This window comes from Hemiscyllium ocellatum, chromosome 13 (genome assembly GCF_020745735.1).
Source record: "Hemiscyllium ocellatum isolate sHemOce1 chromosome 13, sHemOce1.pat.X.cur, whole genome shotgun sequence".
Lineage (NCBI taxonomy): Eukaryota > Metazoa > Chordata > Chondrichthyes > Orectolobiformes > Hemiscylliidae > Hemiscyllium > Hemiscyllium ocellatum.
Genome location: NC_083413.1, coordinates 49,984,424 through 50,011,096, shown reverse-complemented (window position 1 = coordinate 50,011,096; position 26,673 = coordinate 49,984,424). Strand labels below are relative to the sequence as shown.

At 40.2% G+C, this 26,673-nt stretch overlaps 1 protein-coding gene across 1 annotated transcript in view; it reads right to left on the bottom strand.

The window, feature by feature from the left end:
- The window catches only part of lekr1 (leucine, glutamate and lysine rich 1), a 213,687-nt gene that overhangs the window by 45,089 nt on the left and 141,925 nt on the right, over positions 1–26,673 (bottom strand). Inside the window, exons 6-7 of the mRNA XM_060833918.1 lie at positions 21,434–21,619; positions 11,291–11,372 (exon numbers count right to left, since the gene is read on the bottom strand). Of these exons, the coding sequence (XP_060689901.1) occupies positions 11,291–11,372; positions 21,434–21,619 (268 nt within the window). The remainder of the gene's footprint in view (positions 1–11,290; positions 11,373–21,433; positions 21,620–26,673) is intronic.

The following is a 26,673-nucleotide window of genomic DNA, read 5'->3' as shown; positions in this document are numbered from 1 at the left end:
CTGGTAGACGGAACTAGATTGGGTTGGGACGTGTTGGACCGAAGGGTCTGTTTCTGTGCTGTACATCTCTATGACTCTACAACTCTATGAGCTAAAGATGGCTTGGTGCAAATCAGGCAGAAATTTGTATCAAATCATTTTTAATAAAGCGGAATATTTATTCTTAGTTTCAGTGATTTATTTTCTGGTGTTACTTTAAAAATAATCAGTCTCTTTCTTTTACGAAGATTTTTGTCGACGTTAATGTCTTCCAGTTTCTCAACTTACATCAAGATCCTCACAGAGTATTTCACGATCCTTTCTCTTGTGCAGACAGCTGTATGCAGTCTTCTATTCCTTCTCCTGTATGTCTGATGTAGAGAAGCAGTGACTTGTAAACAGATCTGCTACAAGTGCTTTTAAGAGCAAGGATCCAACTAAAAGACATCTGCTTTACATCGCCTTTTTCGTCTAGAGCATGTTGTTCAGACATGAGTATCCCACTTTATCATGAGTCCATTTTAGTTTGAGTTTATGTTCTGAAGGCTTTCTGAGCAATTTTAAGCTCTACAAAACTTTAGGCTTTAATGTCTTTAATGTGAGTATCAGGTACAATAGATAGAATATTGTTGAGGTGTTCAGGTCTATTTCTTTTTGTGGAACCCGTCAAAACACAACAAAATCATAGTGAGGCAACCAGCAGGCCTTCCCCTAGAATCAACTCCTGGGGCTATCAACAGTAGGAAAATTGTATTCCAGCACAATCTGCAACCTCATGGATTGGCATACCCCTCACTCAACCATTACCATCAAGCTAGGACAGCAACCCCATTTCAATGGAGAATGCAGGAGAGCATGCCAGGAGCTGCACCAGGAATATTTAAAAGGGAAGTTTCAGGCTGATGAGTTAAGCAATGCCACAACCAATGGATCTGATCCAAACTCTGCAGTCCTGTCACATCCAGTCATGAAAGGTGTTGGACAATTAAGGAATTCACCAGAGGAGGAAACTCCACAAATACCCTCATTCTCAATGATGAAATAGACTAGTACATCAGTGCAAAAGATAAGGCTGAAGCATTCACAGTAATCTTCAGCCAGAAGTGACAAAAGATGATCCATCCTGGGCTCCTCCAGTAGTCCTCACCATTACAGATACCAGTCTTCAGCTAATTTCATTCACTCCACATGATATCAAGAAATAGTCGGTGGCATTGAATACTGCATACGCTATGGGCCGTCACAACATTCTGGCAATAGTACTGAAGACTTGCACTCCATAACTTGCTGCTCTCCTGGCCAAGCTGTTCCAATACAGTTGCAACACTGACATCTCCTTAATAATTATCAGCCCATCAGCCTACTGTCGATTATCAGTAAAGTGATGGAAGGTGTTATCAACAGTGCCATCAAGCAGCACTTGCTCAGCAACAGCCTGCTCAATGATGCCCAGTTTGGTTTCTGCCAGGTCCACTCAGTTTTGGACCTTATTTCAATCTTGACTCAAATATAAACAAAAAAGCTGAATTCCAGAGGTGAGACGACAGTAATAGCCTTGGATATCAAGACACCATTCAACTGAGTATGGCATCAATGACAATCAGTGAACAAGCGTTCTGGTGGAAGGTGTTATATCTGGCACATAGGAGGATGGATGTTGTTGTTGGAGGTCAATCATCTCAGCTCTAGTACATATCTGCGGGTATTCCTCAGGATAGAGTCTTGGTACAATCATCTTTAACTGCTTCATCAGTGACCTTCTCTCTATCTTGAAGTCAGGAGTGGGGCTACTCGCTTTGATTGCATAATATTCAACCCCATTCATAAATGATGTGGAGGTGATGGTGTTGGATTGGGGTGGACAAAGTTAAACATCACACTGTACCAGGTTACAGTCCAACAGGTTTATTTGGAAGTACGAGTGTTTGGAGCGCTGTTCCTTCATCAGGTAGCTAGTGGAGCTGGACCATACAACACAGAATTTTTAGCAAAAGATCATAGTGTCATACAACTGATGCAATATACTAAACAAACCTATGATCCTGCTCCACTAGCTACCTGACAAAGGAGCAATATTCTGATAGCTTGTACTTCCAAATAAATCTATTGGACTATAACATGATGTTGTGTGATTTTTACATACATTCATAAATGAAGCAGTCCATGTTCAAATGCAACATGATCTGGGCAATATCCAGGCTTGGTTTGAAAAGTGACAAGTAAAATTCATGCCATGCAAATGCCAGGCAACAACTATTTCAAATAACAGTCAATCTAAGCAACACCCCTTGACATCTAATGGTGTTAGAATCTTCAGAAGGCGACTGATAATTGCTGAAACTTTGTCCAGACTAAGGTGGAAATTCAGAAAAAAATCGATCAAATAACAGTTGATATCAAACAACAACGGTATTAACAAAACACGATGCCAACGCATATGTCAGAAAATTGCCAGAGGGGGTGTTGTGCAGAAGAAGCATGTGGATGAAGAAGAACAGTGAAAAATGGCTAAGCCTTTGAGGTGGTCTGAAAGAATGACTTTTATTTATATAGCTCTGATCCAGGCATATAGTAATTGATGTTCTAAAGACAAAAATGATTGCCAACTCGCATTCAGCAATATCCTGTGAATAACAATGTGATAAATGAGCTGCAATCTATGTTCTCATGATTCATCAGAATACAATAATCACTCCGCTCTCATTCAAATAAATATGCATGCATGAAAAGGAATACTTAATCAATTAGCTCTCTGACTTTGGTATTTTGTGGTCCACTGAAGTTATTTACAATTTTTTAATGTAGATTATGTAAACATTAAACTTAATATCAGCATAAATCACAATGACTAAGAAAGTTCTCATCAAAAACTGAAGACTAGTTGTAGCGATGTAAAACTTGAGCCCACAGCTTTCACCTAAGTAGATTGAGCACTATTACAAATATGTTACACAAAAATTGTCACTTCGCTTTCTTCTTGTTTCATTACATTGTAAGGCAGTCTATAGGAGATTAAAAATTATACAACACCAGGTTATAGTCCACCAGATTTTTTGGAAACACTAGCTTTCAGAGCACTGCTCCTTCATCAGGTGGTTGTGAAGTATAAGATTGTAAGACAGAAGTTATAGCAAACGTTTACAGTGTGTGCAACTTAAATGATATATTTAAACAGACCTGGATTGTTTGTTAAGCCTCCCATCTTTTAGAATGACCATGTTGGTTTCAGTTCTTTCATATGAGAACTTTAACAATATAGGTGCCATGTCAGCTCAGATAATACATTGCAGGTGTGAGGTTAAAGTCTGTTCATCTGTGCCCCAATGTTCAGACTGATTGTATTTCTAAAAATACGGATTTACAGAATCTTACATGGATTCATGCAGTTTTTGAGTAAAATAAAATGTTATTCTGCAAGTACAAATTCACCCCACAAACGTGTGTGTGTGTGTGTGTGTGTGTGTGTATACACGTGCGCGTGCATGTGGATGGGTGTGAGACAGTGTGTAGTGCAGTGGGGTCACCTATAGTGTGACATGAATCCAAGGTCCCAGTTCAGGCCATCTCCATCGGTACCGAACTTGGCTATCAGCCTCTGCTTGGCCACTCTGTGCTGTTGCTCGTCCCAAAGCCTGCCTTGGAGGATGGTCACCCGAAGGTCTGAGGCTGAATGTCCTGAACCGCTGACGTGTTCTCCATCTGGGAGGGAACACGCCTGGCTGGTAATTGTCGTGTGGTGTCCATTCATCTATTGCTGTAGCCTCTGCTCGGTCTTGCCAATGTATTGTGCCTCAGGGCATCCTTGCCTGAAGTGTATCAGATAGACAACATTGGCTGATTTGCATGAGTGCCTGTTGCGTACATGGTGGGTGGTGTCCCCACATGTAAAGGTGGTATCTGTGTCAACACTCTGACAAGTCTTGCAGCATCTGCCATGACAGAGTTGTATGGTATTGTCTTGAAGGCCAGGCAGTTTGCTGCGAACAATGACCTGTTTGAGGTTTGATGGTTGTTTAAAGATGAGAAGTGCAGGTGCGGGGAAGGCCTTGGCGAGGTGCTCATCCTCATTGATAATGTGTTGCAGGCTGCAAAGAACATGGCATAGTGTTTTGGCTTCTGACAAGTCCTGGACAATCCTTCGTTGCCTAATTCAATCCAATTATTGACAATTAAATACAGTTAAAAGCTTTTTCACTTTTGCCATGATCCAGCACCATTTTGAATAGTTTAAAATAAGAAAAAAATAGAAAGATATAGTTTAAAGAGAGTCAATCGTCAGCACGCCTGCACCGCCAACCTTCCTTCATCACCTCATTCCTGTCTATATGAAATCCAACCAACACTGACGTTGCCACTCTTCAGGTGCCATCTTTCACCACTGGGCGGATTCTGCTCCACCACCACCTCTCTCCTGCGTGCGTAACACCCACCAATGTCAGAGCTGCATCTCTTGCTGCTGGGCTCACCTCAATAATGTCGCCATGATGCCCTTCCACCAGCAGCACCAAATCCAGTCAACAACAAAGTCATCTCAGGCAACACCTTTCACTCCTGGGCCTCCCGCATTGACATCACCTCCACCAATGTAGCAGATTCCATTGCCACATTCTGCCCTGTTGTGAGGTGTTTTACTTGTGGAATGAGAGAGACAAGTATTAACGAACATGAAAGTCAGCAGCACGGTTGTGACTTTTTGTACGGGGTGGGGGTTGGGTGGGGGGGTGGGGGTGTCCCAAGCGAGAGAGCAGGAATGTGTGAAGGACAGCAAGTGAGGGAAGATGGTGCAAACATTGGTCAGAGTGATAGATAGAGCATGAGCGTCGGCACAGGTAGAGTGAGTCTAAGGTGTTGAAGAGAAAAGATTGGCAGTTACGTTGGCCAAGTGGAGAATGTCATTCATCTTCTTCTTATATTACGATGCTTTCCTCCAGATGGCTGAGACCGCACTGACCTGGGTAACAACTTCAGACCATGATCGAGTATTGTGGCCTTCACTGCCAATCCTGCAGGCTCTCCAGGGCTACCAGGTTCCTGTTCACAAAGTGAGGTGTCAGGTTTCCTTGTTTGCTATGCTGGGGCAAAGATCAGGAATTGCACAGGGCTGTGCAATTCCTGATCTTTGCCCCAGCATAGCAATCTTCTGAAGATTCCAAGATATCACAGCAGTAGCCAGTGGTTCCAAGTGTACTACGTGGTAGAATGGGGCTAGAATCAGGTGAGGAAGCACAATAGATGCATGCAGATAGATAATTAGGCAAATTTGGTAAAGCATAGCACAAGATCTCATCAGGTCTCATGGAGAAAAATTCTATGTCACTCGATGAAATTGAGACTTAGCCAAAAATACGTAAGATTCAGTCCAATGCAACTGATGCCATTTGCACAAGGAATAAAAGGTAATATGCCGTGTTAACTTGATACACGTTTAGCAGTCCAGATGGCCATCTAAACAAGCTTCTTAAAGTATCAACTAGTGGCTTCTCAATTGCCCACTTTATTAATCCATAGATTGAAAAGGCATAAGGGATAAGGATTAGATTTGTTTAAATACTACTAAAAGTAACAAGAATCCATTATCACTCAAGCTAATAGTTAAATTACAGCAGTTAGCACAATTATTACAGTAATATTGCAGTCTGTTCCTGTGAAATAACTTGATTGTGCAACTAAGTCACTTGGTGATCAATCTCTCTGGAATACATTATGCAATATCTGGTATATAAATAAATGAGTGAGTCAAGAACAGTAAAAATTAAATCAATGTCACTCCTGCAACATAGAGGAAATATTCATGTTGGAGAGAAAAAAATGCATTCCCTGTATGATACCCAGGTGCATGTATTTGAAATCTTCCTGGTTTTTCATTACTTTATTCTTTTTATCAGTTTTTGTTTGGAGCTGTAAACTATGAGCTGAGAGTTGAAAGTTTACCTCTGGATTGTTGACAGCAGCTTGCGTTAAAAAAAGAGAACAAACAAGCTGTTGATTGCTTTTGAGGTCGCGCATATAAGTTAATTGTGAGTTGTTTTTTTTTAAAGTGCTCCATAGACGCTTCAACTGCAGAGAGGTATCATTCCATAACAGATGGTAGATGTTTGAATGGTAAGTAGAGCATCATAGGGAGACAACCCATCTAACAAAGAAAAACCACAGTTTGAAATGGTTTTTGAACTATGTTTAAGTCAGAAATATTGTATCTACAAAAGCTACAGGACAGAGGTTTGATGGGTCCCTCTTGTCCTCTCATTATCAACTTACTGAGAATACAGAGAATAGAATCTCAGTCTTCAGAATTAAATGAATATTTGTTGGAGCCGACTGGAAGATATTTCTGTGCATCAGAGTTGTCAAAAACTATACAAGATGTAATCCTATATGTTGAAGATACCACATCTCAATTATTTTTCTCTATTTATTTATCCCTTAACTGTGTCTGCTTTTCTGTCTGTCTATGTGTGGGGGACGGGAGCTAAAATCAAGAAATATTGGGTTTAAATCATAGATATTAATTAGATTACCTTGTAGTTTAACTTTGTTTTGATAAATCTACTATTATTATTAATATATTTTTAATCTTTTGCGAACATTAAAAACCTGGTGTGTAGTTTTGTAATTCAGAAAATGTGGTATTGATGATTCAAAAAGTCTGGTTAGAACCATTGGGTCAATCTTGCGGATCATTTTACTATGTTATGAATACAGAGGGAGGGAGACTGATTTGACTTGGCTGTCTGTCTCCACGTCATAACAAGTGCTTATGTGGCAATCCAAAAATGCTATGCAAGCCATGTGAAAGTTGCTCCCTTTAAGTAACCTTGTGTGCACAGCCATACATAAAAGGGGACCATGTACTGAAATAAATTGCTTTTGCACTCCAAGAGATATTTAGAGCGAATGTTAAACAAATATAAGAAAAATCATGATTCCGAAAGTCAATGTTGGGGGGCATAGTATTTCTTGAATTATTCCAGCTGTTGTAACCACTGAATGTAATGGAACAAGACAGAACTACTCAACAAAATGAGCTGCAATCATTTTTTAGAAACGTCTACCACAAGAAGCAGAACTTTCCTTTTTTTCATTTTGGTTATCAAGTGTGATACATAATTAGAAGCTTGTCATAGAGTCATAAAGTCATAGAGATGTACAGCATGGAAACAGACCCTTCGGTCCAACCCGTCCATGCCAACCAGATATCCCAACCCAATCTAGTCCCACCTGCCAGCACCCGGCCCATATCCGCCCAAACCCTTCCTATTCATATACCCATCCAAATGCCTCTAAAATGTTGCAATTGTACCAGCCTCCACCATATCCTCTGGCAGCTCATTCCATACACGGACCACCCTCTGTGTGAAAAAGTTGCCCCTTACGTCTCTTTCATATCTTTCCCCTCTCACACTTAATCTATGCCCTCTAGATCTGGACTCCCCGACCCCAAGGAAAAGACTTTGTCTATTTATCTTATCCATGCCCCTCATAATTTTGTAAACCTCGATAAGGTCACCCCTCAGCCTCCGACGCTCAAAGGACAACAGTCCCAGCCTGTTCAACCTCTCCCTGTAGCTCAAATCCTCCAACACTGGCAACATCCTTGTAAATCTTTTCTGAACCCTTTCAAGTTACACAAGGAAGGAGACCAGAAATGCATACAATATTCCAAAAGTGGCCTAACCAATGTCCTGTACTGCCACAACATGACCTCCCAACTCCTGTACTCAGTACTCTGACCAATAAAGGAAAGCATACCAAACACCTTCTTCACTATCCTATCTACCTGTGACTCCATTTTCAAGGAGCTATAAACCTGCACTCCAAGGTCTCTTTGTTCTGCAACACTCCCTAGGACCTGACCATTAAGTCTATAAGTAAAAAGTGAGGTCTGCAGATGCTGGAGATCAGAGTTGAAAATGTGTTGCTGGTTAAAGCACAGCAGGTTAGGCAGCATCCAAGGAACAGGAAATTCGACGTTTCGGGCCACAGCCCTTCATTAAGTCTATAAGTCCTGCTAAGATTTTCCCAAAATGCAGCACCACGCATTTATCTGAATTAAACTCCATCTGCCACTTCTCAGCCCACTGGCCCATCTGGTTAAGATATTGTTGTAATCTGAGGTAACCCTCTTCGCTATCCACTACACCTGCAATTTTGATATCATCTGCAAACTTACTAACTGTACCTCTTATGCTCGCATCCAAATCATTTATATAAATGACAAAAAGTAAAGGGCCCAGCTCCGCTCCTTGTGGCACTCCACTGGTCACAGGCCTCCAGTCAGAAAAACAACCCTCCACCACCACCCTCTGTCTTCTACCTTTGAGCCAGTTCTGTAATCAAATGGCTAGTTCTCCCTGTATTCAATGAGATCTAACCTTGTTAATCAGTCTCCCAAGGGGAACCTTGTCGAAGACCTTACTGAAGTCTATATAGATCACATCTACTGCTCTGTCCTCATCAATCTTCTTTGTTGATTCTTAAAAAAAGTCAATCAAGTTTGTGAGACATGATTTCCCACGCACAAAGCAATATTGACTATCCCGAATCAGTCCTTGCCTTTCCAAATACATGAGCATCCTGTCCCTCAGGATTCCCTCCAACAACTTGCCCACCACCGAGGTCAGGTTCACCGGTCTATAATTCCCTGGCTTGTCTTTACTGCCCTTCTTAAACAGCCACATTTGCCAACCTCCAGTCTTCCGGCACCTCACCTGTGACTATCGATTATACAAATATCTCAGCAAAAGGCCCAACAATCACTTCTCTAGCTTCCCACAGAGTTTTCGGGTACACTTGATCAGGTCCTGGGGATTTATCTACCTTTAACCGTTTCAAGACACCCAGCACTTCCTCCTCTGGATATCTGGACATTTTGCAAGATGTCACCATCTATTTCCCTACAGTCTATATCTTTCATATCCTTTTCCACAGTAAATACTGATGAAAAATATTCATTTAGTATCTCCCCCATTTTCTGTGGCTCCACACAAAGACCGCCTTGCTGATCTTTGAGGGGCCCTATTCTCTCCCTAGTTACCCTTTTTCCTTAATATATTTGTAAAAACCCTTTGGATTCTCCTTAATTCTATTTGCCAAAGCAATCTCATGTCCCCATTTTGCCCTCCTGATTTCCCTCTTAAGTATACTCCTACTTCCTTTATACTCTTCTAAGGAATCATTCGATCTATCTTGTCTATATGACATATGCTTCCTTCTTTTTCTTAATCAACCCCTCAATTTCTTTAGTCAGGCAGCATTCCCTATACCTACCAGCCTTCCCTTTCACCCTGACAGGAAGTCACAGCCTGGAATCTAATCGAGGGGGTCAGTGTGGTTTATATACAGAATAACAGATAGCTTGTGTTATCATGCTATTGATTCCTCTTACATTTGTAGTGCCACATAACAAAGTTAAAGGCAGCATGATGGTTGGATTTATGCCACATGACTAAATAGAATGTGTAAAACCTAGCCATGATTCAGAAGGTATTATGGTCATGTTCCATTCCTGGAATTGAGTACACATTCTGAACTGACAATTCAGTGCAGAACTGAAATGGTATTGCATTATCAGAGGTGCAGTCTTTCAGATGACTCATCAAACCCAGTTTTCATCTCAAACAAAACTGAAATTGCAAGAGAAACATCTTCTGAAGAAGGGAACTGCACTTAAAATGTTAAATGTTCTTTCTCTTCAGTGTTGATGCTGCCATTTCTGTTAAGTTGCTCCAGTAATTTCTGTTTTTGTTTCAGATCTTTAGCATCTACATTCTTCTCAGAAGTTTGTACTTCTCAGAACAAACACAAGAACGCCTTGGAGAAAGCTATTGGGAAAGAACTGTTCACTCCGAAAACTACTGGGTAATTCAAGAAAGGCGCAAGGAATGAACCTTTTGTTTGCAGTGAACAGGTTTTTACATATTAATTTACTTTGCTTGGAACAATGATAAATAATGAGCGAGACTGATTATTTTGTGTTTATTGTTAATCTAGCTGTTAGTGCATACAGAATTGTTCATCAAATTCTGCCCAATAACAGCATCATATTTAACAATAGACATTGCTTTGGGGTTGAGTATGGCTGGGCTGATTGAGTCTACTCTATCCTCTAACTGTACTGGATATCCAAAGAAATAAGCTGCTTGAATCGATTAACCATTCCATGTGATGCATCGTCTGCTTACATGATATTGTACCAGCACTGAAATTGTTGCTTGACTGTGCTCAATTGTGTGGTTACTGGAACATTTTTTCAAAGGAGAGCCTGCCGTGTTTGTAAGCAGCAGTCAGTCCAGTCAGTTGGGACAGCCTTTGCTCTGGAGATCCCAGGAGTGTAGGTTAAGGGCAGCCTCTAACACCAGACTAGATCAGGACGATCAGAGTCAGGATCCTCTCCTCATAACGGTGAGGAGCCAAATGAGTGACAACATACCATTCATGTTGACTCCTTCTGCCCTATTATAGAATGTTTTGTATCTGCAATGACAGAAAGGCAAGAATTACGGAAGATAACAATGGTTGGTGCAGGTGGGATGCTTCCTTAGTGAGTAGACTGTGCAAAGAGCAGACAAAAGTGGTGTTACAGGTTGGGGTGGGTGACAGTGAACAGAAAAGATTTTGCACACATTAGTAAGAATGTTAGAGCATGGGCCTTGGTGGGACATGGGTCCAATAGCAGAGACAGAGTAAGTATGAGTTATCATAGAGACGGTGGCGCTACATACGCTGACAGAGTAGAGAAAGACGTTCACTATCTTCCTACAATACTGGAAATTTCTCCTGGTGGTTGAGACTGCTCTAACCCTGGTAACAATCTTGGACCAGTGGAGCATGATCTAGTCTCATGGCGTCCACTGGGGATTCTGGGGGAAAAGAATTTCCCTGTCAGTGTTTGCCTGGACACACTTTGGCCTTTTAAATATGCGATCTCCAGTGATTGTGAGTTGTTCCAAAAACAGCACATGGTAAAATGTTGCAGAAATTGGATGTGTTCATTGCCTGAAGGGCTGGAATGCTTATTACTGCATATGGCAAGAAAAATTACTTGGTCTCATGATGAGAATCACTCCACTAAACTCCACATGACAAAATATCATAAGATTCAGTCCAGTGTGTCTGGCTCTATTAATTGCAAAGAACAAATCTAAAGCATTCCTTTTCTCAAACTTCTGTTTGCTGAAACAAAAAATCTATGCTTGCTTGAGGTAGGTATACAAATTCCACATTATTATTAGTTGATTAGTAGATAACGTTATCCATAAACATCTTAATAAATGCATAGCTATCCTACTTAAGATTCAAGCTGTTTACTCACAGTAACAACTCCTTGCAGTGTTCCAATTCTTCTGTAACCTTTTGAAAATTAAGCTGCTGAGTCATAAGCTGGTTTTCGAGATCTGTTAGGATCAATAAATGGCAATTTTAACAACATTCTTAATACAACTAGAAGGATATAAGCAGAGTTCAAACACTCTCATATCCTTCACGTGTTTAACTCTGCATTTCCAGTTCACATCTTAAAGCTGTACAGTCACAGAATCATAGAGTTGTACTGCATGGAAACAGACCATTCAATCTAACTCGTCCATGCTGACCAGATATCCTAAATTAATTTTGTCCCATTTACCAGCATTTGATCCAAATCCCTCTAAATCCTTCCTATTCATATACCCATCCAGATGCCTTTTAAAGTTGTAACTGTACCAGCCTCCACTACTTCCTCTGGCAGCTTATTCCATATAAGCCCCACCCTCTGTGTGAAAAAGTTGCCCCTTAGGTCCCTTTTAAATCTTTTCCCTCTCACCTTAAATCTATGCCCTCTAGTTCTGTACTCCCCCATCCCAGGGAAAATACCTGTGGGCGGCACGGTGGCACAGTGGTTAGCACTGCTGCCTCACAGCGCCTGAGATCCAGGTTCAATTCCCACCTCAGGCGACTGACTGTGTGGAGTTTGCACATTCTCCCCGTGTCTGCGTGGGTTTCCTCCGGGTGCTCTGGTTTCCTCCCACAGTCCAAAGATGTGCGGGTCAGGGTGAATTGGCCATGCTAAATTGCCCGTAGTGTTAGGTAAGGGGTAAATGTAGGGGTATGGGTGGGTTGCGCTTCGGCGGGTCGGTGTGGACTTGTTGGGCCGAAGGGCCTGTTTCCACACTGTAAGTAATCTAAAAAAAATCTAAAAACCTTGTATATTCACGAGGTAAAAATAATAACAGTTCAGTTTCGGGTACCCGAAATGTCGATTTCACTGCACTTTGGATGCTGCCTGAACTGCTGTGCTCTTCCAGCACCACTAATCCAGAACCTTGTATATTCACCCTATCCATGCCCCTCATGATTTTATAAACCACTATAAGATCACCCCTTAGTTTCTGATGCTCCAGGGCAAATAGCCCCTGTCTATTTAGCCTCTCTCTTTAGTTCAAACCCTCCAAACCTGGCAACATCCTTATAAATCATTTCTGAACCCTTTCAAGTTTCACAACATCCGTCCTATGGCAGGGAGACCAGAATTGAACACAGTATTCCAGAATTGCCCTAACAAATATCCTGTATAACTGCAACATGACCTCAAAACTCCTATATTCAAAGCACTAACCAATAAAGGCAAGCATATCAAATGTCTTCTTCACTGTCTTGTCTACCTGTAACTACATTTTTAAGGAACAATTATCCTGTACTCCAAGATATCTTTGTTCAGCAACATTCCCCAGGACCTTACCATCAAGTGTATAAGTCCTGCCCTGATTTGCGTTTCGAAAATCCAGCACCTCAAGTTTATTTAAATTAAACTGCATCGGCCCCTCCTCGGCCCACTGGCCCATCTTATCAAGGCCACCTTGTACTTTGAGGAAATGTATTTTTAAAAACATATTTTTGCGATTACCCCACTACTTTGGTTGTATAACTAGGTATTCTCCAATAGACTTCAGAACACACAGTTTGAATGAGGTTCAGTATGAAATTTGTTTCAATCCACCCATGAATAGAAACGGTATGTATGAGCAGACTGCTTCCAATCAGAGGCCAACAGCACTTCAGTATTAGCAGCACCCAATGGTTGCGATGGTCTCTGCTAGTACTAACGTCAGCCTCATAGAAGGATTGTCACTTGAGTCTTAGAAACACAGCTTTGTGGGTAGGCTCACTGGAGTCATTTAGACAGAAAGGGGAGGAATGATGTTAATATAAAGGACAGGAGAAGGTCTTTTCACAGATTTAGCCCTTGTTCATGGTGGATCCCTTTAGCGCACACTGAGTGCCTCAGCAGGAAAATTGCTCTCAACCTCTCAAACTGTTGGTATGCCCATCAGGGTTTACTTGGCAGCTTGTCCACATGGCATGTCCCTGTAACTGCTGGTTTAGTGCCAGTGAGAGTTGGTTGGTGGTCTTAAGTAGCCTTTAAAATGGTCACTTAAAGGTCTCAATTGATCTCCAGGCTTAAAGACTGTACTGGACTCTTCACATCTGGTATGAGTCTGGAAAGTGACAGATGCTTCTGAACTTTCTGCCCCATATTATCCGAGCACACACCCTGCCTTCTGGCCAGCTCCTAGAGGGGAATTAAATTTCAAGGTAACACATCAGTAAAATAGTATCAACATGAAATAATAAGGCATGGTTCAGCCAGTTCTTTAATGGAACTGTTCAGTTAGTCCCACTCCCCTCATCCCTTCCCACATCCTTGCAAATGTTTCCATTTCAAGTAATCTTTCCCCTACGTGTAGTACATTCCAGAAAACAATGATGAGATACTTTAAAACAAATCTCATATTCCCTTAATCAAATATTTTAAATCTGTCACCTCTGATCACCAGCCCACTTATGCATGGGTACAGATTTTCCTAGCTTTTCTCTCAAATTCCCTCAAGATTTTGAATAGCTCTATTAAACCTCATTTTAATTTTCTCTGCTGTAGGGAGAACAATTTAAGCTTCTCTACTTTGGGACATAATTGAAGTCCCTCATATCTGGTATCATTTTGGTAAATTTTCTCTGCACCATTGCCAAGGTTTAGATATTCTTCCTTAGGTGAGATGCCCAAAATTAAACAGGATATGTCAGTTGATGCCTGATAAATAATTAAGAAACATTTAGCGCAACTTCCTTGTTCTTGTACTTCATGGGCAAAATGAATTCACAAATGACAACATGGTGAAGGGAAGACTGATCAGGGATAAAAATGGTAAAATTGGAAACAAGACTGCAATCCAAAGTATATCAACAAAACTGTTTTCTGGAGATCATCAGAATATTTCAAAGAGTCAAATTTTTTTGAGTTTCAAAATTATCCCTGGCCCATCAGGTTTCCAGTCTTAGAAAGTTCAGTAGCTGAAGGGAGGCAAAAGAAGATTTGGGCGGAACAACTAAGCCTTTCCAGGACTATTTCTTAGCTGGGATAGGCATTCTGGCCTTTTCCAACCAAACGTTCTGATTCCATTCCCACAAGTGGGCATCTCCATGCCCAAATCCTTCCATGCTCCTGGTGCTTGACTCCATAATTGCACGTTGTTAGAATCATTTACCCATCCTCAACCCAACTTGCTGTGGTCATCACTGTCTATGCCTATATTGATAAAGCCAAGAGTTTGTCACACATTTTTAACATCCTCAACTTGTCCTGCCGCATTCAAAGACTTGTTTATGTGAACATTCAGGTCTCCCAGTTCTTGTACTGCATTTAAAATTGAAGTATTTAGTCCATTTTGTTTTACTTCCATTCTTCTTTGCCAAACTCATATTTTCATACTTTTCTCCAATTTCAAACTTCAAAATTATGCCATCTAGGCACAAGTCCAGATCATCAGTAGATAACAAAATGAAAGTGGCATTGGAGACTAAATTCCAGCTTTTGAGTTGTCTTATGATGTGGAAGACTCCTCTTGTCTGGTGACATCAGCTGCTGCAACATCAAGCCTTGCAAAATTGCTGCCATTTTTGCATAAGGTGCTGATGTGGAGGAAGACAAAGAGAGGAAAGCATCATCCATATGTAAAGATAGGGAAAGGAAATTACAAGATCTAAACAGAAGGGATAGCACAATGCAATACAAGGGTGAGGGATGGGCACAACACAGGATAATGTGAGGAAAAGGAGGGGCAAGGTGGCCACTTCATATGAAATAAAGTAAATTGCACCAGAGGACTTGGGAGTCCAGAGCACTTGGGGATTCAGAGGTTAGGGGGCCAGAAGTGATAAATTCTGATGACCATAACAGTGTAGAGATGTATGTTGTTGGGAGTCCCATCTTTTTTTCTTTGTTTCTCTTTGAGTATGCACACCACAATTTTGCCAGTACATCTTTCCTCTTATCACCTTCAACTCCCTGTCCCCACCTTCCAAGATCCTATAGTCCAATTAATGTTCATTTTTTTTCTTTCAACAGTTCTTCACTTGGACACATAGTAAAACATGCAACAGGCTTAACACCAACATGTGGTGGGGAGAAACAAATGTAAGCTTCCTTCCTGTCTAAAAACTAATTGCTTACTTTTATTTTCTGTCACATGGTCAATCTTGTATCAATAAATTCCGTTTGTCAATAAATTTATTATGTGTCCCCTCAGACCTTCCTGCCCAACTTAGCTAAAAGTTTGTATCTGCTGAGGTAAAGCAAGTCAATTTCACAACATTTAAAGTTTTGAGTTCATAAGATTTGAAGAACCAACCCATAGGAGACAAAGCTGCCCAAGACTGTCACATCTTCCAAATAGCCTGCTTAATTTAATAAACCCTAGGAAAAAGTGAGGAAGAATGTGGTGCTGGAAAAGTACAGCTGGTCAGGCAGCAACCAAGGAGCAGGAGAATCAATGTTTCAGGCATAGGTCCTTCATCAGGAATGAGGCTTGTGGGCCAAGGGAGCTGAGAGATAAATAGGAGGGGGTTGGGGCTGGGGCTGTGAGATAAATGGGAGGGGGCCCTACCCCCACCCCCCTCCCATTTATCTCTCAGCCCCTTTAGCCCACAAGCCTCATTCCTGATTAAGGGATTATGCCTAAAACGTCAATTGCTCCTCAGATGCTGCCTGACCAGCTGTGCTTTTCCAGCACCACACTCTAAGAGTCTGATCTCCAGCATCTGCAGTTCTCACTTTCTCCTAGTTGATTATAACGTTACTGTGAAGCCTCTTCCTCAGTCTACCTTGAAGAAGTTCTCCTCCTCCTTCTAGAAGGATCTCAGTGAGTCCCTCTTTCACTGCACCCCCCAGGTCATCTCCTCGCCCCTGAAGCTCTTCAGACTTATCACATTCCCAGCTATCTTCTTCCTAGCCCCACCTCCCTCCCATTTATCTCTCAGCCCCCTTCGCCCACAAGCCTCATTCTTGATGAGTGGCTTATGCTTTAATAAGCCCTAGCTCTATTATAAACTTTCCAGATATTTTACTCTGTGACTAGGGTTAATTTCAGTTGTAATAGAAAAATGTAAATGAAATGATTTACTAGTTTTACAATTTTATTATCAGAAATTTATCAGTTTAAGTAAAAACAAGGACTGCAGATGCTGGAAACCAAAGTCTAGATAAGAGTGGTGCTGGAAAAGCACAGAATGTCAGGCAGCATCCCAGGAGCAGGAAAATCGATGTTTCAGGCAAAAGCCCTTCATCAGGAATAGAGGCAGGGTGCCTGTAGAGTGCAGAGATAATTGAGAGAGGGGTGGGGATGGGGGAGAAAGTAGCATAGAGTACAATAGGTGAATGGGGGTGGGGATGGAGGTGATAAGTCAGAGAAGAGGGTGGGGGAAGGTAGCAAAGATTACAATGGGTAAATGGGGGTGGAGATGAAGATGATAGGTCAGAGAGGAGGGTGGAGTGGATAGGTGGAAAGGAAGATAGGCAAGTAGGACAGGTCATGGGGACGGTGCTGAGCTGGAAGGTTGGAACTTCTTGTGAGGTGGGGAAAGGGGAAATGAGGAAACTGGTGAAGTCCACATTGATGCCCTGGGGTTGAAGTGTTCCAAGGTGGAAGATGAGGCGTTCTTCCTCCAGGCGTCTGGTGGTGAGGGAGCGGCGGTGGAGGAGACCCAGGACCTGCATGTCCTCAGCAGAGTGGGAGGGGGAGTTGAAATGTTGGGCCACAGGGCAGTAGGGTTGATTGGTACAGGGGTCCCAGAGATGTTCCCTAAAGTGCTCTGCTAGGAGGCGTAGAGTAGACCGCATCAGGAGCAACGGATACAATAAATGATATTGGTGGATGTGCAGGTAAAACTTTGATGGATGTGGAAGGCTCCTTTCAGGCCTCGAATGAAGGTGAGGGAGGAGGTGTGGGCACAGGTTAAATGTTTAAGTAAACGACAGGATTATGCTAAAACCTGAACAAATTTAAAAGAATTCAGTTTGATCAATTTTATAATGACTCAAAAATATCACAAAACCTTAGCAATAACTAAAAATAGCTAAGAATATAACATGTAACAGTATCAAATAGAATATCTAACAATATCTAAGAACAGGATTTGAAGCAACATTTGAAGCACCATTTTACCTTAAAGCCCCGAAGAGCAAGGAATCTTTATCTTGTGAGAAAAAAATACCTTTTGAAAAGTACTATCTGAGGGTTTCTAATACCAGTTAAATTTCAGTGGAAGGGTTGTTTTTAATATTATTTTGACTCCTACTGTATAGGTTCCGCCTATTTTCATGCAAAGCTTTATCGTTCTTTAATTATTTGGTGAAGCTTCTTTCATAAAGCTGGGAGCTTTATCTAGATAATTTGTTTGTGATGGTTCACACTTCTTTCGGTGCTCCCTGACTGTTAATAAATCCCTGGAAATAAATCTTTGTTAAATGTTTCATTTTGTCTTCGTGAGCAAGGTTTTATCCTGATTTCTAATAGCATTCATGTGATAAGCATTTTTATCAGCTAGGTGGACCCAATATTTCTTCTGCAATTAACTTTTTTGTTTCACACCCAATTGTGATATTGCCATGTATCTCTCCAGCCTCTGTTTGGTAATTAAACTATTGTTTACACGTTATTGTTGTCTGTTCTGAGCTCTAATTTCTTGTGTTGTCTCATGTTATTCTTTTTAGATATTTCTCTTCCTGCTAGGAGTGAAGGAGTCTTTCATGGTTAACTCTATATGAATCTTTATTTTTAAATGTTTTAATATCTGTGTGTCTACATAACTGGTGATACTTCTTTTTCAATTGTATTCTCGATATTTCTAACCACTGTGTTTATACACTTTTTATGCAAATTCTAATCTACTTTTAACAAACTTAAAGGGCACTTGACTACCATCAAAAGGCATGTTACCTTTCCCAAAGAGAATATGGCCTTTTTAAAAGGTGGTCCCCAGATATACCTAAATGAATTCCTTACCTCTCCAAGAATGTACCCTACCTCTCCAACAAATTTAGGTATGTTGTGATCTTCTAAAAATTTAGGTCCACAAGTTGTATTCCAAAAACCAGGATCAGAAATATATTGTAGGAGGGATGGTGCCTATGTTTTTACATTCGCAGCTGCTTCTGTATACTGTTGATGTGGAAATTGAAGCCCATTCCTGTTCTCTTCTCTCCAATGAGAATAGTGAGTGACAGATTCAGAGGTGGAACTCCAGGATCAGGACACTGTCACAATTTTGGAGACTGTCAATTTCACAAAAATTCAAGGCTAGATTCATCACCCTACCTTTTACAAATAAGGATATGATATGACCTTTTTAACCCTTTAATCCTCTGGCATTATTCCCATATCTAAGGAAAAGTGTAAGATTGTGACCACTGCCCTGCTATTTCCAGCATAAAACATTTCAAAAATATATTTCCTGGTTCCAAGAAAAAATACACAAATAACTGCATTTGAAATGTATGTATAGCAATTTTATTTTACACTTTTGATTATTCTGCTTTGAAAATATTCTGCTACTTTGAAATGAGCAGCCAGAACATCTTGTGGGTTATCAAATAATACAACCAGTCTTGGTAATATGTAAACATGTAAACTTGTTACTAGGGCAATATTGGCCTTGACCTGAAAACCAGTACTTGATCAAAGTCTTATTTGCAAACTCTGAACTGGATCCTAGTAGCAGGGCAAGTTGCCCTGGTCTGACTGAGGATTTCAATAATATTTTGCATATGACATATTTGGTCTAAATGCCAAACAGCTGTGCAGACAGAATAACTGAATTAGTTCCAGGGCCAGAAGCACTAGTACAGTGTTAGGCAGTTTTTATTATTGCAATGACTTGCTTCGAAGTAAATCAATTTCACAATACCAGCCAAACCAATGGACTTGCAAAATCATTTCCCACTTTAAACAGTTGCCAGCACTATAAGACTTCAAAACAAATGGCTTATCTCATGTCTGAGAACTAAATAATTTTAAAAATATGATCATTACATCAGTAGTTCAAGATCCATACATAGCATAAATTATAGATCTTACAGCTTCACACTATTTCAATGTATTTCGGAAAATGGAATGAATATACCTAGTGTAAAAATGGCCTCTGAGAACCATCTGGGCATGTGCAGTTGCTAGCATAATATCAAATTTTAAACAGCAGTCTGTACTGATATAATGCGATAGTTCTGTTGTTGTGCGATCCCGCATTATAAGAAAATTGTGAAATAGCAGCACCATTTAAACCAATGGGACCAGACTCATCAGTACAGATATGGAAAGTTCACATTCTGCATATAATGGTCTAAATTCTTCAATTGTGTTACAATCAATTCACGTTGAAAATCGCACGTTACAGCAGAACCGACTGTACTCATGAGATCTGTGACAATTCAGCAGCAATTATAGTCATAGAGTCATAGAGATGTACAGCACAGAAATAAACCCTTCAGTTCAATTCATCCATGTTGACCAGATATCCTAATCTAATCCCATTTGCTGGCATTTAGCCTGTATTTCTCTAAACCATTCCTATTCATATATCCACCCAGGCACCTTTTAAATGCTGTAATTGTACCAGCCTCCACCACTTCCTCTGGTAGCTCATTCTATACACGCACTATCCTCTGTGTGAAACAGTTGCCCCTTAGATCTCTTTTATAACTTTCCCATCTCACTTTAAACCTATGCCCTCTGGTTCTGGACTCCCCCCAACCCCAGGTAAAAAAAACTTTGTCTATTTATCCTATCCATGCCCCTCTTTTATAAACCTCTATAAGGTCACCCCTAAACCTCCGATGCTCCAGGGAAAACAGCCCAACCCTATTCAGCCTCTCCCTCTAGCTCATTTTCTCCAACCCTGGTAACATCCTTGTAATTCTTCTCTGAATCCTTTCAAGTTTCACAACATCCTTCCGACAGGAGGGAGACCAGAAATGCATGCAATATTCCAAAAGTGGCCTAACCAATGTCCTGTACAATCACAACATGACCTCTCAACTCCTATCCTCAATGTTCTCAGTTTGTAAAGTTTATTTGGCAGAATAGATCTTGGTTTCAATGAAAAGAATACTGCATAATTATGAATGTCACAATGCACCTGTATCAAGAACAATCTATTTAGCAGTCACCAGAATGTTGATTTGCAAAATATATACTGACAGATTATAATTGTTGCTATGTGTTTCTGGATCTTGCAACTAGTTTAGAATTTAATATATTAAATTGTTATGGTCAGTTACTTGTTTCTGGCTTGAAATAAATATCGATGCAAAAAAGTTAGTTCTGTCACATTAAGTCGGGCACATTACTCCCATCTTCCACACATGTAGACTGCAATACTCCACCTAGCAGTGGTGTTGCCCATTAGTACAATTTCATCCTTTGGGATCATGACGGCAAACCATATTTAGGGGTGGCTGCAGCATTATGATAATGTCACTAAACCAATAATCCAGAGTCCCTATTATTCTGGAGACATCAGTTCGAATCTAACCATGGATGGAATTTCATCATCCAACTTAAGGTAAAATATTAATTAAAAGTAAAAAAAAATTGGAATTAATAGACAGTCTAATATGGCCATATAACCATTGTTATTAATGAGAAAAAAACGCCTGGTTCTCTAATTTCCTTCAGTAATTCTTAGCTGTTCTGGCTTACATGTGATTCCAGATTCACAGCAATGTTAACTCTTAACTGCCATTTGAAATGGCCCAGCAAGCCACTCAGCCTAAAGTCAATGACGGATGGGCAACACATTCTAGTCAAGGCAGCAATGCTTACATCCCATGAATGAATAAAAAGAAGCATGAACAAGTATGTAAACATGTGCTATTTTTATACACCATCAGCTGAGATATGTAAAACTTTAAAATTTGTATCTCTACAGTATTTTAATTAATGGTCTTGTAATTGAGAAGATACCACTGTTTTAATACCTTTTTGACTTTTTTGGACAGTAAATTTGGTTGCAATTCTTTATGTACATAAAACAATTGTTGGTCACTATGACCTCAGCATGCTGGGGTTTCGGTTTAGGCATGCAGAATTTTAAGGCATTCACAGTTTATCTCAATGAACCAATGTACTTCAGCAAAAGTCTCACTTACCAAATACCTGTTTCTCCGATTTACAACATTTGATTTGGAGTTCAGCTTCTTTCTGTTCCAAAACATGAATTTGATCAATTTGTAGTGCAATCATGTTTGAAGAAAGCTGTAGCTCTCGTGCTTGCTGTTGAAGGAATTCTACCTCTTGATTGGATTTCTTAAGACCTTCTTGCAATCCAAGTATTTCTGAAAAGCAAATATATTTTTAATTTCATTATAGTAGGTCCCTACTTCACTTCTTATGCACTAAATCTCAATTTGCCAGACTTCTAGTACAGATTAGGGGACTGCGTTACAAAATGTGATATTTGGATACCAACCATTGCTGGCTTGTGATTGGGGTAGAACACCAAGAACAGAGGAACAAAAGTAGGTCATTCAGCATGTCAAGTCTCTTCCATCATTCAACTAGTTAATAGCTAATAATCTACATTAATGCCACTCCCTACACTATCTTCATTTCCTTTTGAAATAACTCCATGAAGGTCAGTATCCCTTCACCAAGTCACCCTTTAATTACATATGCATGGAACATGATACTGACCCAGCTAGCTCAGAGATGGCTCCTAGAAGTGAACAGAACCCCTGACACACATTATATCTGTCAATCAGGTCTCCCTGATTGGGGAGGTTAACAGCCCCAATCAGGAAACTCAAATTCTGTGATATGCACCTGGGTGACCAATTTGCAATCACTACACCCTTGATGTCATCAGTCTCCATAAATCTATAAATGATCAATATGCTTCCATGGTCCTCTGAGTTTTCTAATCCTTTTTACGTAAATAAATTTCTCCTCATCTCAGTCTTAAAGAGCCTGCCTATTATCCTGAGATTATGTTCCCTGGTTTTAGACTCATCAGTCACAGAAGCATTTGATCCATATTCACTATCACACCGTATAAGTGTTTTGTAAGTATTAATGAGGTCACCCCTCATTCTTCAAGACTCCAGGATATATAGACACTGTCGCCACAATTTCTCATCGCTAAAGAATCCCACCATCCCAAGGATTAATCTGTTAAAACTCCATTGCACTCCCTCAATGGCAAGCGTATCCTTCCTTAGATAAGGGTACCAAAACTGTAGACAATACTCGAGGTGAGGTTTCACCAACATTCTATAATCGCAACAAGCCATCTTTATTCCTGTACTTAAGTCCTCAAAATGTCACCAATTCTCCTTCTTGTGCCACTCTAAGAGGCTGTTCAGTAATCTGTGATGGAGAATGAACCAAGCATATGCATCAACAGAAGAGACTTTTGTTTTAGATAACAAGGTGTAGTTTATCACATATATGTACTATATATGGGGTTTACTAACTCTTAGATGTATTAGCTATTGCTAAGAAGTGGTAGTTAAGACACTTGTGCGTGCATCAGGAGACTGCCAGAATCGAATTGTAGTTGTCTAACTGCAATGGCCAGAACTCCAACTCAGCGGCTATAGTCTATATCAGAATACTCAGAGCTTAGGCTTAGCTATGGTAAAGCCTTTCATATCCATTACCTAGTACAACAATAAAGTACAACACAATGATTCAAGTCAACCTGATCTCCTTTCATCTAAGGGTGGTCAGTTGGTAATGCAAGCAGTTTACTGACATAGAAACATAGAATATAGAAGCAGGAGTAGGCAATTTGGACCTTCAAGCCTGCTGTGCTGTTTAGTATACTCATGGGGGGGGGGTGGAGGTTATCCAATTCAGCACCCTGTACCTGCATTCTCCCCATGTCTACAATCCCTTTAGCCCTAAGAAATATATTTATCTCCTTCTTGAAAACATTTAATGTTTTAGTCTCAACTGCTTAATTTAGCAGAGAATTCCACAGGCTCACCACACTCTGGGTGAAGAAATTTCTCCTCATCTCTGTCCTAAAAGGCCTACCCTTATCATTACACTGTGTCTCCTCATTCTGGACCTCCTGGCTATCGAGTACAACATTCTTGCATTTAGAATTGTATAGGTTTCTTTGAGACTTACCCCTATTTTTCTAAACTCCAGTGAATGTAGTCCTAACTGTTCCTATCTCTCCCTGTATGTCCAGCCCACATGACAGGAATCGGTCTGTAAATTTTTGTTGCACTCCTTTAAAAGCAAGCTTGAATTCTTACTTCCTCTCTCCCATTCCTTTCCCAGTTGTAACTTCTTGCCGCTTGTTTTCCTGCCCAACAGCTGATCAGTCAGTTATTTGGGGCATCTGCCAGTTTACAAATGAAAGAAAAGAAAACATAGTGAGCTCCTGCTGTCACTGATATTATTGGGTTTTTCAAGTGCTGCCCCAAACTTTCCTTTCCTCCTTGTAAATAAATATCAGGGCCAATCCTAACACATGGGCACATCATATGTGGGATAAAAACAAAAAGTATTAGAAACACATAGCAGATCAAGCAGCCTCTGTTAAGAGTGAAACAAAGTTTCAAGTTAATTACCAAAACTCAACTGACACCAGTTATGAAAAATTATATTTGCAGAACTTTTGAAATATCTAGAAATGTTTATAAACTATTTCAGTTACCATACATCTCAACACTATCTCAACACTAAGTGGTGCTGCTGCCCCTCACATTCTATCTCTCACATGCTCCATGTCTGCTAGCCAAGATAATTCAGAGCACTACTTCTTCTGGTTAGTAGTGCATATGTACACTGAAAGGGAACAAATACGTATGAAATTATGTTTAACTTTTCACAGCTCTGAGGCAGATTATTAGGCAGTACAAAATATTTCTGTACACTTGCCATGCATAAACTTATTAAAAATGCTCAAACATGCTCCAACACTAACAATATTAAATGACATTCTAAGGCTTATGAAGCTGCAAGATTAATATGCTGTCAGGACTGAGAGTGTAAACAAACAGTGAGACTGTAGAATGTTATTTGCATGTAACCAGGATATTCAAAATGCATGTATCACCTCTAATTTGAGTGAAGACATATAGGGCAAGATAGAATCTCGTGCAGCATTTTAACAGTTACATGCAAACATATTTAAAAGGTTACAGTGCTAAGGTTTTACAGAATCTGAAAACTGGACAAACAATGTAAAGAAGATTTGCCAATATTATACTGTTATGTATCCCTCTTTGCTATTTTCGCAGCTTTTCGTGTGAAAGAAAAATCATTTTTGATTCAATCCTATGTTCTATTTACAAGAAGTTGAACAGGCCACTATCACTGACTTTGCAGTCTATACCATCCTCATTTTCTACGATACACATATCTCTGCAGTTGAAACCACAAACTGCCATGACTGGAGTCAAGGTCTAGCATTGTTCTCAAGATCAGCTTGGGGTGTAGCTGTGGTGGAACTAGGTAGGAATGTTTGAAAGTAGTGGTCTCAAGAAGCATTTTTAATCTATAAATTATTACAGTCTTAATATTCCTTTTTGAGCATCCAAGAAACATTCAATTTTCAGATGCAAAGTTGAGAAACACATGCAATACTTTTAAGTCTTATAGAAAGCTAAATATTGAGCAGATCTGTGTTTATTAACAATTTGTTTTCATTAAGTTTATTTCATTTATAGTTTAGTTTCCAGATCAAATTATATGGGCATGATACAGAAAATACACAATATCTTTTATCTATAGTAAATGGTGATGGTTCTCTTTTCAACTGCTGAGAGTGACAGTATGAAATGTTTAGGAATCCCAACGTAAATTTAACTTTAAAGGTAGGCTCAGCATTGGATAAGTTCTCCCCATATCATCAAAAGACGTGAGCATTCAGATAAGTTTGAGTCTTTGCACTGCAGTCGAATCTCTTATCGTTTTCTATTGGCTTAAGTATTATTATTGTACTTCCAAGCAGCACTCCCTTAACATTGCATTGGGGTGTCAACCTGGATAATGTCCTCAAATTCAAAAGTGAGCGTTCAATCCACAACCTCCTGTTTTGTAGTTAGGGTGTATTGCAGCTGCAAGTTGGTTGGGAAAGTCTTCAAAATAAATACCAAAACCAGTTTTATCATGCTATTCCTAGTTTGAGGTATATTCACCAGAGTGGGTGGAAGGCAAGATTGTAATCGCACCCCACCCCCAATTAAACTAGTTAAACACTTGAAGAGATCATGAAGAGCTGATTAGCAGCAGTTGAAATGTCAGGAGGACTACAGTGGATATAATTGAAGGACTACAGTGGATATATATGCTGCACAGACAAGGAAGGTAGAGCAGACAGGTATAGCTAGCCCAAGAAATTATCCCTGAGGTAATAGGTTTCAAAGGCAGAGAAAAGAACTTTGTCATTTTGAAACAGGACTCTAGAACTCAAAATACACAGGGATGCTAGTCAAATATGCCCCAAAAGTTCCCACATCAATCACTGGTTAATGTTACGGCCTTGTTTACAAAGGGAATGAGGCAGAAGGCAGAAAACTATGGGCCGGTTAGCCTGACTTCGGTTGTTGATAACATTTTAGAGTCTATTGTTAAGGCTGAGATTGCGGAGTACTTGGAAGCGCATGGTAAAAGTGGGTGGAATTAGCATGGCTTTGTCGAGGGGAGGTCATGCTTTACAAATCTGTTATAATTCTTTGAGGAGGTAATGAGTACATTAGACAAAGGATAGCCATTAAATGTGATCTAATAGGATTTGCAGAAGACCTTTGAAAAAGTGTGGCACAGGAGGCTACTAAGTAAGATAAAAGCCTATGGTGTTCGGGGTAAGGTACTGGCATGGATAGAGGGTTGGCTAACTGGCTGAAGGCAGACAGTAGGAATACTGGGGTTTCTTTCAGGATGGAGGTAATGACTAGTGGAATTCCACCGGGGTCAGTGTTGGTACCATAACTATTCACATTATATACTAACAATTTGGACAAAGGAACTGAGGGCATTATTGCTAAGTTTGCAGATGACACAAAGATAGGTAGTGTTGAGGTAGTAGAAAGGCTGCAGAAGGAATTGGATATGCTAGGTGAGTAGGCAAATAAGTGGCTAATGGAGTACGACATGGAGACATGCGAGGTTATGAACTTTAGTCGGCAAAATAGAGGCACAGGATATTTTTTAATTGGGAAAAGGCTTCAGAAATCTGAATGGTAAAGATATTGGGAGTCCTAATTCAGGATTCTCTTTAGGTTAACATGCAGATTCAGTTGATGGTTGGGAAGGCAAATGCAATGTTAACATTTATTTTGAGAGCTGAAAATGTGTTGCTGGAAAAGTGCAGCAGGTCAGGCAGCATCCAAGGAGCAGCAGAGTTGACGTTTCGGGCATGAGCCCTTCTTCA